This window comes from Parambassis ranga, chromosome 9, assembly GCF_900634625.1.
Source record: "Parambassis ranga chromosome 9, fParRan2.1, whole genome shotgun sequence".
In the NCBI taxonomy this organism is placed as follows: domain Eukaryota; kingdom Metazoa; phylum Chordata; class Actinopteri; family Ambassidae; genus Parambassis; species Parambassis ranga.
Window position 1 is genome coordinate 6,949,291 of NC_041030.1, and position 15,003 is coordinate 6,964,293.

At 40.6% G+C, this 15,003-nt stretch overlaps 1 protein-coding gene across 1 annotated transcript in view; it reads left to right on the forward strand.

Annotated features, from left to right (window-relative positions):
* The window catches only part of cacna1ba (calcium channel, voltage-dependent, N type, alpha 1B subunit, a), a 78,206-nt gene that overhangs the window by 15,666 nt on the left and 47,537 nt on the right, over positions 1–15,003 (forward strand). The window contains exons 4-7 of the mRNA XM_028415224.1: positions 6,847–6,938; positions 7,145–7,297; positions 7,928–8,115; positions 13,965–14,068. Of these exons, the coding sequence (XP_028271025.1) occupies positions 6,847–6,938; positions 7,145–7,297; positions 7,928–8,115; positions 13,965–14,068 (537 nt within the window). The remainder of the gene's footprint in view (positions 1–6,846; positions 6,939–7,144; positions 7,298–7,927; positions 8,116–13,964; positions 14,069–15,003) is intronic.

Genomic DNA, 15,003 nt, shown 5'->3' on the forward strand with positions numbered 1-15,003 from the left:
GCTAGTGTTTCTGTCTTCTTCTTATTCTATTACTCATTAATGCATAGAGAAATATTATTGTGTCCAGTCTGTCCTCGCAGCTAGAAAACCTTTCATTTTCAATCAGCATTCAAAATATTAGCATTCACAGATATATTTAAAAATACATTTTGTCCTTTCTACTTTAACTCAAGCCAAGCTTAGGAATCAGACTTCTCTGTCAGAGCACAGGACTGAGACTAATTTGCGTTTGAGCATTTTTTTGATGCCAAGCTAATTCAAGGCAAGACATCAACCAAAAAGTCTTCATTTATGCTCATACGTATTGATTGTATGTGTTGTAGAGAATCTGAGAGCATGGTAAATATTTCACTGTAGTACTGTGAGTTTTATTCGGTCTTATCTTGTTGCTGCTGTCTCCATTATTAACATGCTGTCAACTAGCTAGACGGGCATTATTTTCACTGCTACGGCTGGAGACAGCAGAGGAAACACATGTCGTGATTTTGTGATCAAGGCAAAAACACAAAATTTAAGTCACATATCTCAACCAGCCCTGTACTCAGAGCTGTCTGTCTCCTAGTTCTCAGACTGAGCTTGCATTTCTTAACCTCCACTATATCTTTCATCATCCCTCATCTCCACTTTCTCTCTTTTTCGCAATCACTTTCCTCCTCTTTCTACCAAATGCTAGAGGAATATTCAGGGCATGAAAGATAAGCGCAGTCAGACCAAAGCTACAAACGCACCCTTAATCTGATTTGTCACCCAGTTGGAACCTTAGGCCCTCACTCTCCTTCCTGCTGCTCCGGGATGTTTTTTTTTTTTTAAATCTTGGTCTAGAGCCAAGTCCAAGTATGGTGCTGTCATGAATATTCAATAGAATATAAAATTTCGGGGTCAGTCGGAATGCAGCATGATGTTTCAGCTCGGGTGAAATCACAACACTACATCAGCCTGAATGAATCGCAGGTTTCAGCCGAACTGGGATTTTTTTTCCGTGGTTGTAAACAAACAAACAAAAACAAAGCACTAAGAGATAGAGACTGATAGGAAGGGGGCAGGAATTGACAGCAATGTTGACAGATCTTGAATATTACTGTTATTAACTTGGATTTAAAAATGATTTGGTGAGGTGCTGTACAATGTAGGTCACTTTTTGTACTGTTAGCATTGTTTGTGTGCTAGACGTTTCCTAGAAGCATTCTCTTAGCAGGGCAGAGAGAGATGTGAGGCAAAGACATGTCAGAAAGATCATCACACCCAATCAAGGGAAAATACACCTGAGAACCTCTAATAATTCATTGTCTTCCAGAGTGTGATGATGTAAAACTTAAGAGTACCAAGAGCAATATTTAAGTCAGACGGCTGTCTGAAATTGAAAACTTTAAATTTAAGGCCTTAAAAAGTTTTAAAATGACCAGATTTTTTCACCCAAAGGTCTTAAATTTAATCTGGTCAAGTCTTAATTTTTACTTTTTTAAATTTTTTTTAATAAAGTAAAACGCTGCAATCAAAAGCTGCTTTTGCATTGTCTCTCTTTCTGAGGGGCTTGGATACCGTTGTTGGAACGTGGCACTACAAATGCCTGTGTGTTCAGTCACTTCGCCTTCTTGTCGTAAAAAACATGGGGATGTGTGTTTTCAATGAGGCTTGGCTTGATAACAGTGATTTTCGCCGCTTGTTGCAAGCGGTTCCTTGCAACCAGCAAGCTCGTTGTAAACCTTGCAAGAGGCCCTTCAGTTAGGGACCTTGGGTGTGAAAGCACAAACACCAGCTTGCGGTAAAAAGCCTTCAGTGGGCTCAAACTATCACCCAGTTTTGTATATCACCCGCGCCGCCCTCACCTTTGTTAGCGCCTGGTCCCTCCGCACTCCAGCACAGTGTCACTACCACTTCGACTAACGACCTTCAAGCTACATTTGGTTCCACTGAGACATCAAAATCGGAGGTACTTTGGATTCTTCACTCAATTATAAAACAGTTGTACTGATATTTGCAGCATCTTGTTTCGGGTAATGCGTAGTGTTGGTCTAAAATTTCATTCACAATGGTCTTGAAAGGTCTTAAAAAGGTCTTAAATGTAACTTACTGAAACCTGCAATAACCCTGGTGCATGCTTTAACCCTGGACACATGATCTGCTCTGTCCTCCTTGTCTGCAGTGTTCGGTGGATGCCTTTGTGTAGATGCTAGCACATACCTCTGACTTCTGGGTGCAGGCAACATGGTGATCCATGCAGTGTTGGTGCCACAGGTCCTTTAGATGGAGAGAGTCATCAGTATTAAACCTGGCTGCAGCACTTTCAATGTCCCATGTTGCTACACTGTTCTATGGTTGTCCCTCATCATACACCATCATGCCCCCTACCCCTCACTGCCCCAATCCACTTTTTGTATCTCTGATGTTAATAACAGTAATCCTTAGAAGGTGCTCAGAAATGTTAAGTAACACATTTTAGAGCTGAGATTCATCAGGTTTTTATGCATCCTTCATCACCCATTCAGTGATAGTTGTCAGAAGGCAACAGCAGCAGCGAATATTTAATTCAGTAAAAGTGTACTGCTGTACACATGCATGTCATTTTTGTAAACTACTGACCAACCCGTTCCAGTCATGATTAACTAAACTCATAGTCAAACAGAATAGAATAAAACAGAGCTTTCACTTCCCTTTATTTACTGTTATTCATAAATCCAGACATCTGTTAATAATGGATTAACATTTCACTGCACTCTGAGCATATTTTCAATTAAATTGCCAAAATATTCATAGATAACATTGACCCGTTTTTATACATTGTTAGCTCCATTTTCTCACAGAATCTCCACACACAGACATGACTGCAGGACTGATGATCACATTCTCGTTCCACATGTCTTTTCACTCTCTGCACTCTGTAGTAGAATCCTAAGGAGATGCTCAGTATCTACGGTCAAGTCATGAATTAAACAGTAAGAGGAAGAAGAAGCTCTTTGCTCAGTTGCACTCATCCTTCAACTTGCTTCATGGAATGGGATGTTCGCACCAGTGCTGCCATTGTGCAAGATCTCATGCAATGGTGAAGCTTCCTGGGGTTCTTATTCATATTCTGTTTTATCCTCTTAGCTGCGACATACTGTTAACAAAGTTGTTTTAAAAATAATCAGGTGATAGCAGATACGGTGTGTTGACAGAAATGTGCATGCCTACAAACATACTCTGTGTGCCTCATGCACGCAGAGACCAATGTCTCCTCACATAATTGGCTGTTTTCCACTTTGCCTGGTGCAGCCTGCAGCTAATGGGGCTTCCAGGTTGGGTTTGTGCAGGAGGACGCTGGCTGCGTGTGTAATGTTCTTTTCCACAGACACAGTGAGACAGTTATCTGAATATACACTGCCTGTCTGCATCACTGAATTCAGGGCCAGATAGGTATGTGTGTGTGTGTGAGTGAATAAGTGAGTGTTTTCCTACACATCCATAATTACAGAGTCAGTGAACCACCCCAGGAATGCAAATAATAGTCCTTGTAATTCATGTTGAATGACTTGTTGGACAAACTGGCAAATGAAATCAACGAGTCGCATATTTAGCATTTGTATGCCAGCACAGCAGTGTTGTGTGTATCAAAACATTCAGCAGGTGAAGCCCACTAAAAAGCATCTTTAATGGAGTGTGAAGGATGCAGACGCTCGCTGGAAGTGGTATAATAGACACTGTTGGTGATGAAGCAGCTCAGCACCCCAGAGCAAATATTTCAGCTCTGATGTCACAGCTAAAGCCTCTTAACACTTTACACAAAGAGAAGATTTACTTACCCACAGTGTGAAATGGTTATAATAACATTATCCATGGAGTTATGTTTTGTAAAGGATTTATGTTTATGTTACACATACAAGTCTGAGAAATGATTGATAAGTATTGATTAGAGGTGAGAGGTTGGGATATATGTATGTGATATAAATTTTATTTTTCACACCTCTATTGCTCCATATTCTTCTACATAATCATCATTAATTTTAGCTCTAAAGAACTAATTGGTTAAAAAAATGTATATACATTAAAGGGGGGTAGGCTAGTATGCTAAGCTAGCATACTAATCCTAGTCACACTAGGTTGCCATTTAACCCCACTTCAATATATGCTCTTAGGAGCGCACTAGTGCATATTAAAGTAGGAGTGTGAAGCTTTATAGGACGGTGTCATCTGAGTCCACAGTAGCCTGTCATAGGCACAGCTCAGCCAGCCTGTGGATGTGTGACTCAGTGACTGAGATAAAGTTAATAAATTATACAGCAGTCAGTTGCAACCTTTCTCTCTGCAATATTAAATGAGGATGTGTTCCATTATCTGCCGCCACTTTGTCTCTTTTATCATTGTGTGTGATTGTACAGGTCACACCAAGTGACCTTTGGTTTCTGTTGATGACAAGTGGGATCGTCCCCTCTCTCTCTAGTATGACTGACACTTTGAAATCTACAATGCAAGTATGAAATACTGTTTTGTGGAGTAAAAACAGATAGCTATTTAAAGTATGGCAAATTGACCAAAAACCCAACTAAATAGTTTTGTTTATGTCAATAAACTAGTTTTCTCACAGGTTGGGTATTGGCCACATCTATGCTTCCACTCAGGCTACCCTGCCATTCATTGCTGTTTTTCCACTTCAGTATAAGTGCTGTCAGTCACTTGTAAGTCGGCGTCCTTTTTATGTGATGTTGGATCTAAAATCTTTGTTTCTTCATGTCGTGCCTGTCCGTCATGTCAGCAACTGAGGAGGATGTGCTGACTGCTGAGTGTAGATAAACACATGGCTGCTGGAAAAGGAGGAGACACAGTCTGCTGGGATCATTTGCTCTGTGCAGATACGGTCTGTGATTTATTTTTCACTCAGTTGTATTCTGTAGCCTACACCTGCACATGTATTGTATGAGAGCAGGATATTCCCTCTGCTCATTCTGCTTCTGCAGTTAGTGGTGATCCAGCGGGACGAGCCTTCAGCTTGGAATAATTAACTGCAGAGACAAAGGAGGCTGTGACTTTCAGAAAGGCCTCTCATTCCAACATGCTGCTGTTTGCAAACAAGCAAACACATGGCAGCACATATAAAATAGGAAGGATTATGTTGGTCCCTGTGTTGCTGTTTAGACCCCTAAAATATTTTTAAGATGCTTTGTTAAAATATCACACGGCCTGTAACCTTGTTTCACACAACACGTAGCACAGTGGTGATTTTTCCACATCACCAATATGTGTGAATGTGTATTTGATGGTGAAGGATACTGTTGCAGTGTTTTGTAGTCCATGCAGTGTGCCTGTGAAAGTGTCAGTGTGTAAGTGTGAGATGTATAGCTGGCCATCTGTGGTTGTAAACACTGAGTGCCAGTGTAGAGGTGCTGGTGGCTCCCTGTGGGCCAGCAGCAGCAGCAGCAAGAGCTGAAGGCAAAGCAGAGGACTCTGATTGGACAAACTCAAGCTCAGGAGCAGTATATTAATGCCGGATCCATCCCTGCACCTCTTCATTATTAATCCCTTACCTCAATCTCTATTTGCCCTTGTTTCTCCCACCAATATGCATCTTTTGTTGGATCTTCCCTCACCTTAACATCATCTTTTTTATTCCTTTTTGAAGCAACTACTCTATTACTCTCTCATTTACTTTCCCTGTTGCAGAGGGAACTCTAACTTCCATTTACTGCTTCCATCACATTCTTTTTTTTGCATTCGTACTTTGGTCTTTTTCTGCTTCCCCACACACCTGACTTTAGAGATCCTCTGTATAAAAGTATGTGAGAATACAGCATACAGTGATTTGTGGTGATGCAATATAATTTACATGATTTGTGATGATGGTATCATGTGAGGGACAAGCTGCAGCTAGCAGGTTTGCTTGCTAATTCGTGTCTCTGCAACATATTACATAAAGGTCTGAAGCAGATTGTCATAGCACAGTGTGTACTGTGTATAGTGTTAGTTCACTTTTAGCGTTTTCTATTAAACTACATCTGTTGCACTGGCAATTTATTATTTTTACTTGAAGAGAAGTTACAAGAAGTTTTACCTGGGGAAAAAGGATTGTGTGAATGGCAGCAATAAAGTAAATGTAACAATAATATTTATTTTAAAGCTTGTTTACTAGTTGTTACTTGTTTTAATTAATCTTTTTTTGTGGCAGAGTTGATCTAAGTAAGCATAATTCAGCCTTAGTATTTATAGTATGGTCACTAATGCATGTCTTAATACTTGTGACTTGTTAATGAGCCGTTTTATTCTCTACAGGCTGTAAATAAGGGGAAATTTCACTGGCTTTCACTGCCAGACAGGAAGGAATTCACTATGCTCTGTTAGTGTCACTGAACTCACAGTCTCACACAGACTGCAGTGTTTGGTTTAGAAGTTCTTCTGTGAATGATTTGTATTTCCACTTAGAACTCCTGTCCTTGCTGTGCTGCCCTCCTTCCTGCTGCACAGCATACCAACACACTGCCATGTGGGGATCATTGCTATTCTGCATGTTGTGCTCCCTGACTGATGCACACTGCTGCAGCAGTGAGGGGCTGGTATTGGCTCTATGCATTTGTATGTTTTATAGATAAGATGATATTTAGCTCTTCAAATGGTGGGCAAAAACAAATGTGCTCTGTGGGCCCTAAATTGGGCATCCCTGTTTTAAACAAACAGGCCCTGTAGAGTCCGTTTGGAGAACTTCATCCATCAGAGGTTGAGAGAATCCGCTAGATCAAAAGGAATAAACTGCACAAAGCTTGAGACTTACCTGAGACTGTAACTACAGCCAACAGGCTGGTATAAAGCATATGTTAGTAAGTTCACATCTAACAAACAATAAAGTGCAAAAAATGAAGGAGTCTTTTGTTGTGTGTGCAGGATCCTGGCCACTGTGGGGGCTGACTTCGACCTGAGAACACTGAGGGCGGTGAGAGTACTGCGGCCACTTAAACTGGTCTCTGGGATTCCAAGTGAGTAACCTGCACATTTTAACAAAACAACTTAGCTTATATGCTCAGCGCTGCTCCCCAAATACAGTTGAGAAAGTCACAGAGTCACAACTAAGCTAGGCTAACCTTATCTTTAAAAAAAATGCCTTCGATTTTCAAATGTTTTCCCCTGACACTTTCACATGTATGATCAGCCAAGGTGTTAAGTTCTTCCTGTCTGTCCTCAGGTCTTCAGGTGGTATTAAAGTCCATTATGAAAGCCATGGTACCTCTGCTGCAGATCGGCCTGTTGCTCTTCTTTGCCATCCTCATGTTCGCTATTATTGGCCTCGACTTCTACATGGGAAAGTTCCATCGCACCTGCTTTAGAACAGACACAGGTAAACTTTTTGTGATGTGTGGCAACACTGGAGAAGACGCTTCCCTTTAAAGTCTCATTTATGGTGTTAGTATTATTATCATCAAACTTTTATCAGTGATCAGATAGAAGAACATTACTGACATTGGGATTTATTTAAAACTCAGATGTTTTCTGTAAGAATTTCCTTTTGTTCTGGAAAATAAAAATATTGAAAGTTTTTTAGTTTATGAAAATGTTTGAGATTTTCAGCTTGAATGGTCACTAGAATGGCAGAATTTCATGTTTTTATCTGGTGGATTAAAAACAATGCTACATCGACAGTCACCCTATTTAACTTATAGCCATTGTTCAGCTGTTGTGGATAAGTTGAGTAATAATGCATCAGAACAAAGTGAAGCAAAATTCTGGTGATGATGGATTCCTCCCTGCAGAATTATTATTGTTTAACTGTAATCATCATCACTGTGTCTAATGTAATCTGTTGCCATAGTAAATGATAGTAAAAGTTGAAGCTATACATTATGCACATAGTGACCTCTTTTTTTCTATCTCTTTGGCATAAGAGGGACCCTTACATAATACATCCTCAGCCCAGTCTAAAAATACTTCTGCATGTTTCTGTGTTTTTTGTGTGTGTTTGTGGTTGTAGGTGAGCAGGCAGCAGATTTCCCCTGTGGCCATGAGGCTCCGGCGAGGACCTGCGCCAACGGCACTGATTGTAAGGAGTACTGGATTGGACCCAACTTTGGCATCACCAATTTTGACAACATCTTGTTTGCTATCCTCACCGTTTTCCAGTGCATCACCATGGAGGGATGGGTGGAGATCCTCTACAATGTGAGTCACCTTGATTAGTTTGGTGCTTTCAGAAGTTTTGTGATCACTTAATGGGCGTTTCTCTGATTGCATAAAAAGAACTTTCCGTTTCACCATAGAAACATTTGTTGGACGTGGATGGTAGTTGATGGCAAATGACTTACCTCACAAGGCAGGGTTCAATCAAAATGCTTGTAACCAATTCACATCCTCTGTGGAAGTATTTGCAGCTGTGTGTGTGTTTTGGATGTGACAAAAACCTGTGGTGACAGCAGTGTACATTATTTTTTCACAAAGACAACAAAAAGTGTCGGTGGAGAATTGGTAGTGCTTTGACATTGACTGACAGATGGTTCATCCAATCCCCAGATTGACATAAAACACAACACAACAGTGAGTCTTCCTAAACAAAAATACCTGGATCCCATTTTTGTTGGAAGTTTTAGAACTCAAAATGTGTTTGTCTTCTAACACAGTTAAAAAGTCATATTAAAAAAACTTTAAAGCTTCTGCATGCCAGTTTTTGATTCTCTGTGCTCATCAACTGTAGAAAGCCAGCAGATCAGCGAAAGACATGTTGATTTTTTGTCATGTGTGTGTTGTTTTTTTTATTCTTTATTTTGAAAAAATAAAATAAAGCAGTTTTGTTTTAGCTTAGATCTGGTTGTATTTTCCAGCAGAACCACATGTTCTACAAAATACATATAGAAACATGATGCATTCAGGTACAGTATTCAAAGTCCAGCTATTCTGGGGATTAATGTGAATGTTACTACGGGTAAACTACAGTAACTGCTATACCAAGTAAAAATATCAGTGTTATAGTGCAGCCATAGATTTGTCTGTGTTCAATGTGAAACAATGATAGTTACAAGGTAAGCCTCATAACTGCCCGTCCGACCCTATGTTATCTTCTTTCACTACTGAAATGTAATGGTTACATTTTGTGCTTTTTGGTGACTAGAATTTCATTGTTGTTAAATATTTAGTGTACTACCCAGCCACAGGAGTTAAAAAGCAGTCTGCTAATGTAGATGTACAGACGAGTCTGTCCTGCATTGTGCTTCTCCTACTCCACCCCCCAACCCAGGCCTTCCTCAGGGGGATGATTAGATGCGAATAAGAGCCTGTGGAGGATGACTCACACGCAGCCACAGTTCCCATTACGACCACAGCTCTGCTGCTGGCATGAAACAAATCACTGTTCTCCCCATTTGCATAAGAGTCCGAATTATATCATGACGAAGAAACAATTATTCAATAGGTTAAATTATTAAGCAGGGGGGAAGAATGTGTATTTAGGAGTGTGACTTTCCCTGAAAGTGGAAAACAAACACAGAGTCAGGGAGGGAGTGGAGAGACTAAAGCAATCAATAGCAGTGTGGTTGCTGAGAGCAAGAAATGGCAGTGTTGCTTTTTTGATGTCAGATAATTGTTTCCCCAGTGTAGCTCTGTGCAGTAGCACCGGACACAGGAATATGGACAACAGAACAGCAGGAGTACAAATCAACTCTTTATGTTTTACCCTTTAGGGCAAGAAGCAGAGCAAAAAAAGTACATGCTGACTGTCACATATCATGAAATATGCCAATATAAACAAGTGGACACAACAAAATGACACAGATGAACCGCAGTCCAAGTTTCCAGGAATAGTGCTTCACATTGGGGTAAACAACCCAAAGTGCTTTTTCCCTATGCGTAATCACTGGAAAAAGAATCACTGTAAGCAAGTTCAATGTATAAATGTATAAATCTGTGTATTATTCCACTTTCTTAACGCAGAAGGTTGTTAATCTTCATGCTGCATGGCCATGTGGGCATCCCATGGAGGATGCTTGGAAGCATTTCTTGGCATATGTGCCACTAAGCTGCTTTCTTTGAAATGAACAAGGCATCATGTTGTAATCCAGTTTCTCCTTAATACAACCATAGCTCATATACTTGATGGAATAGAGCTGCTTTATGTTGCTGACCTAAAGCTTTGGTTTTGTTAGTTTAGGTCTCTGTGTTCTGTTTTCATTTTACATTGGCTGACAATGGCAGTTCTAGAAATTGTTTCTCACGCCACTCGGACACCCTGAGATCACAAGTTCATTCATTGTGTGATGTTGAGATAACAAAGCTTTTCTGGTGATAACAACTTGATAATGACTTGCAATTGCCCTCAGCATGGCTGTCATAACTGATGAGGACTGCACTGGACAGTACATCATTATACTACATGTAGTTTTGTTAATGCTGTTTTGTTGTAGATGCAATGCAGAGATGTGATGCACATTTGTATTGTTTAGTATGTTCTTATCTTCTTAAATAATGGATAAAATGAGTTCAGTCACTGCAGCTGAACCACAGACATCTGAGTAAATATATCCTCACACAGCACTTTCAAACAACAACAGTCTGCTACAGCATTGAGGTGACTTTTCTTTCCTGTGGTAGCCCAGTTTTAAACCGCACATGCTGCACTCTTTATCGTCAGTTATTCCCACAAAGCCGAGATCTTCAGCATGAAGTCTTTGCTGTTACAGCCTCACAGTGTGAAGATCAGTGTAGGGATGTTGCCTACACTTATCTTCTTTGCCTGACGCAAATGGCTGAATGTTTGGGTCTAGCCTGACTGCATAGTTCCTTATAGTGACCTTATTCCTGCAGGTTACAAAGTAACCCACTAAGGTTCAGGCTTGTTACACACCCACAAGCCTCAGTCTTGATGCTTTAACATAGTGGTCTGGCCATAACAGTTTAGTCTTTACACACAGCCACATCTGTCATGTTAAAAACAGTGTTCACAGGTCATCCGATGTATCCTAGGTGATGATGTGGGCTGCTTATACATGATAACTCAGTGCTTTTAATAAAGTGTGGACATAGATTGCAGAAATAAAAAAGAGATAAGTGTAATGATCACAGACTGACAATGTGAAGAAAACACATTGTTAAATTCCTCAGGGAGGCTATGTCTATGTGCTGGTCAGGTTTTGTCTAATTCTAAACATCTTCAAGATTTAAGGCCTTTTCTGTCTTCATTCACATGATGAATAGTCACCATTAGACCAAGGTGTTAATCCAGAATTAGTCCGTATGCTCCATAAGGGTCGGGGGTTAAGATCACTCCTTCATCCTTCATTAGACAGCTTTTCCTGTCCTCTGGATCGCTGACAGACTGGTAATGTGTACAGACCGCATGGGCCTGGGTTGCTGTTTTGACTGAATATGATTGGTGGATTTGCTGATTGAATTGTCAAGGGAGGAGTGACGGCTGTCTCATTTCCTGCCTCTCTGGGACCATGCTGCGTCCTCTTCATGAGAGTGGCCATCCATCATAGCCAGGCAAGGCTCTCGTCTGTCTCTGCCAAAGCTGTGACTCTGATAGGGATGGAGGGCAAGAGTCAGACTGTCAATTCCTCATTAGGAGAACCCTAAGACCTCTCAGCTATTAACTCAGGTTTCTGACAGGCACTGCCGCCTTTTATGTCGAGTGCGGGCTCTCTGAACATGTAAATCAAGGACAGAGAGGAGTCTACACTAATTCATCATTACAAAATCTTGAGAAAGGCATGTACTCCAGTGCAGTCGACTTGGTGTGAATAACCCATCCGGTAAACTGTACCAACAGTTTGATGGTTGGTTTGATGTAATGGTTTCCATAGTAACTGTTTAGACGCAGACAAAACACAAGCTGTTGCTCCTGTTGGCTTCCTTTTTCACATGATTTATTACTGCCTTTAAAGACAGTAGAAAAGCTGCAGTGTGTCCCTGGAGGTTAAGGCTTGATTGTACTGTATGTAGCCTAACTACCACATCACATAAAAGTCCAAAAATTAGATGGGAGCTGCTGATGTATATCTCCAGTTAACACAAGAGTGGGCACTTGGCTTCACCAGCCTTTTCCAGTGCTTGTCAGGTCTAGTTAGGGTCAGTTGCATGAGCCCCCCTCCAGTGACACAGAATCCACTCACCTGTAAACAGCAAGCAGGCTTTCAGATGCTATCAGATAGCGCTCAGGGGAGATGGATGTTTACAAGGTAGCCAGAGAAAAGCAACAAGATACAGTGCAGAGCATTCAGAACCACTTGTCATTCAGCGCTACTACAAACTCTTGTCGTGGCTCCTCATCATTCTTACAAATTGTTGGCTGGCCATTCAAATATATAAAATGCACTCAATGCCAAAGAAATGATAGATTATATAAGTAGATGTACGTGATCTATTATTACTGTGCAGGAGAGTAAAGGTATACTATCAGTACAGACATTCTATTTACTCTCTGAGGACTCCATCAGTGTAGATGTCACAAACCTGTAGGTGGACATATTCATCCTCTGACTGACTGATGGTGATGTTCGTGGAAGTTCAGTAGACACATAGAGTGTAATGATTCAGGCAACTTTCTGTAGGATACATGAAGAAGACTGAACAGATTGTGTTCAGATGGCTCCACAATCTGTTATGATCATGGCTCTGCCAGGTAGAGGTGGCACTATGCCCTCTGTTTTCTGCTACCATGCTTATGGACAATGTTAATGGCTATTGTGCTAACTGCATCAGGGATCTTCAATGCGGGGATATTTGCTGTCTGACCTAGCCCAACCTACCATATATTGGAACTAGAGTACATAGATGAGCAGCTGTTTTGTCGATGTACTTGCACCTTGCATTTGTCACTCAGCTCTAATATCTTCTGTGCTACTAATTGGGAGTGTGGTAGCAGGGTGACTGCAGCGTCGATTTAATGAAAACAGACCAGCTTCTGTTGTTCACATCATACCTTGCTAGTTCAGAAGATGTGAAGCGTGAAAGCATTTCATGGTTCTTTGTAAATCTTTTTTCAACGTTTCTTTCTCTCTTGTCATATGTTCTCGTGTCAGCTTACCCTCTAATTAAGCTGCATAACACCACCATTGTGTGGATGGAGAATGGCAGTACCGTGTTCCTTTTTGTGATTAAAAAAAAAAAACAATGAGCAATGTATGGCTGCAAAATGAGAGTTAAACAGACGCTACTGAATAAGAGGGCGGCATCAAATGGATTTCGGTAAATGAGTGCATCACAAGATAATCCTGCGATCAAATTAAAGTCCCAGTATAATAATGTGAGCACTCAAAGATATTCTATAAACATACAGTAGAAGGGTGGAAGTTAAATGGACAGCATGAGCCGGTGGGATTTTTAACCTCCAGGCAGTCTTGTGATTTGTAAAAAAACCCAGCTTAAACTGTTAGCATCGTGTCACAGTCAAATGACGTTGTCCCATCTATGAGCTCTTTTAAGTGAAGTTGGAATTAAGTTCTATCTACAGTTACACAACATGTGGCATATCACATATTAATTTAAACCTTAGATTATTGGTTTTTGATTGATGTATTTCTGAGTGCAACAGCAGTGACAATCCACATCCTGACAAAACAACAAACATCCAGAGAATCACAGTACTGGCTCTAGAACACATTACAAAATCCATAAATAGTAATGCTTTACTTTACCAGGGCTCTCAAGGACGTCCATAGAGAGGCTCACACTCACGCTCCAATGACAAAACTTATGTACATTACCCTTGTACAGCATTAGGATTCTAGGGAGATTGGTGTCAGGTGCACTCAGATATTTCTTGCCAGTCTCAGGAGCTATGTGATTTCAGCTAAACCATGTGTGCTTAGACCAATTTTTGGTTTGTTTGGTTCGTGATGACAGCCTGTTATACACATATTTTCTTACAAAGGTGGCATGAAATGCTGTAGCTAACTGCTGCATGTCAGACAATTTGTTGATAAGAAACAAAATAAAGATTTAAAATGGCAATGTTCCTTCACTGCTCCAACACAACAGCATTACCAGTCCTGCTCTTTGTCTCTGTGTGTTTATGTGTTCAGGCCAACGATGCCTCAGGGAACACGTGGAATTGGCTGTACTTCATCCCCCTCATCATCATCGGTTCCTTCTTCATGCTCAACCTGGTGCTGGGCGTGCTGTCAGGGTGAGTGTAAGCTGTGTTCACAACATGCTTTCTTATTGTAACCCACTGTCAAACAAAACCTTTCTGGAGATAAAGCTGAAAAACTGTACTTTGCTCTTTATCTGTCTTTATCTTCAGCTGTTTGTCAGGGTGAATCTGTAGAGCACTACAGCAGACTATCACCACACTGTGCTGAAGGATATCACAGGCTGTTCAAAACAGTTCAACATACTGTAAACACAATATTTCTTCATCCAAAACACACATCAGAAATACAGAAATCTATTGAGTTTAGAGATGTTCCCTTCCTCCACAGTGTGCACTTCTGTCGCATTTACTAATTTAGGTGAATTTCACATCTGTGGCTGCACCAATATAATATTTATGAGGTTTTATTAAAACATAAATTCACTAGATTATACAAGTCAGCCACATCATGAAGGCTCTTTCACTGTACATGGTGTTCAGAACCTGCCAGTGTAAGTCTGTGGAATGCACACCCTCATTTATAAAGCAACACAATGAGCAGAGTTGCAAGTGTGTCATCACCATTAGAGAGAGCACCGTGGGAGATGGCTGTGTTTTTATTGCCTCTTTTGTAATATTGCTTTGCAGTTATTATCATCTGTCTTTGCAATAGTCTCCCTATCCTCTACTCAGGAGCAACATCATATTATGCATACAACAAACCTGAGATAGAAATGTTGTTTGGTTCGACAGGGAAGGGTGGATGGAGACAAACGTGTTTTAAGGTTCAGCTTTAACCACTGTGCACATGTTCAGGTAATTTGTATGTAGATGTTGATTTTCATCCAGCATTAAAACTGCAGATGGCCATGAGACTGATGTACACACATATGTAGGACACCAGTAAACAAGGGTGAGGTGGTGAGGGTGTTCGGGAGAGTTTATCCAAATTTGAATTTCAAGATTCTTCTGAAATGTTACATCAGATT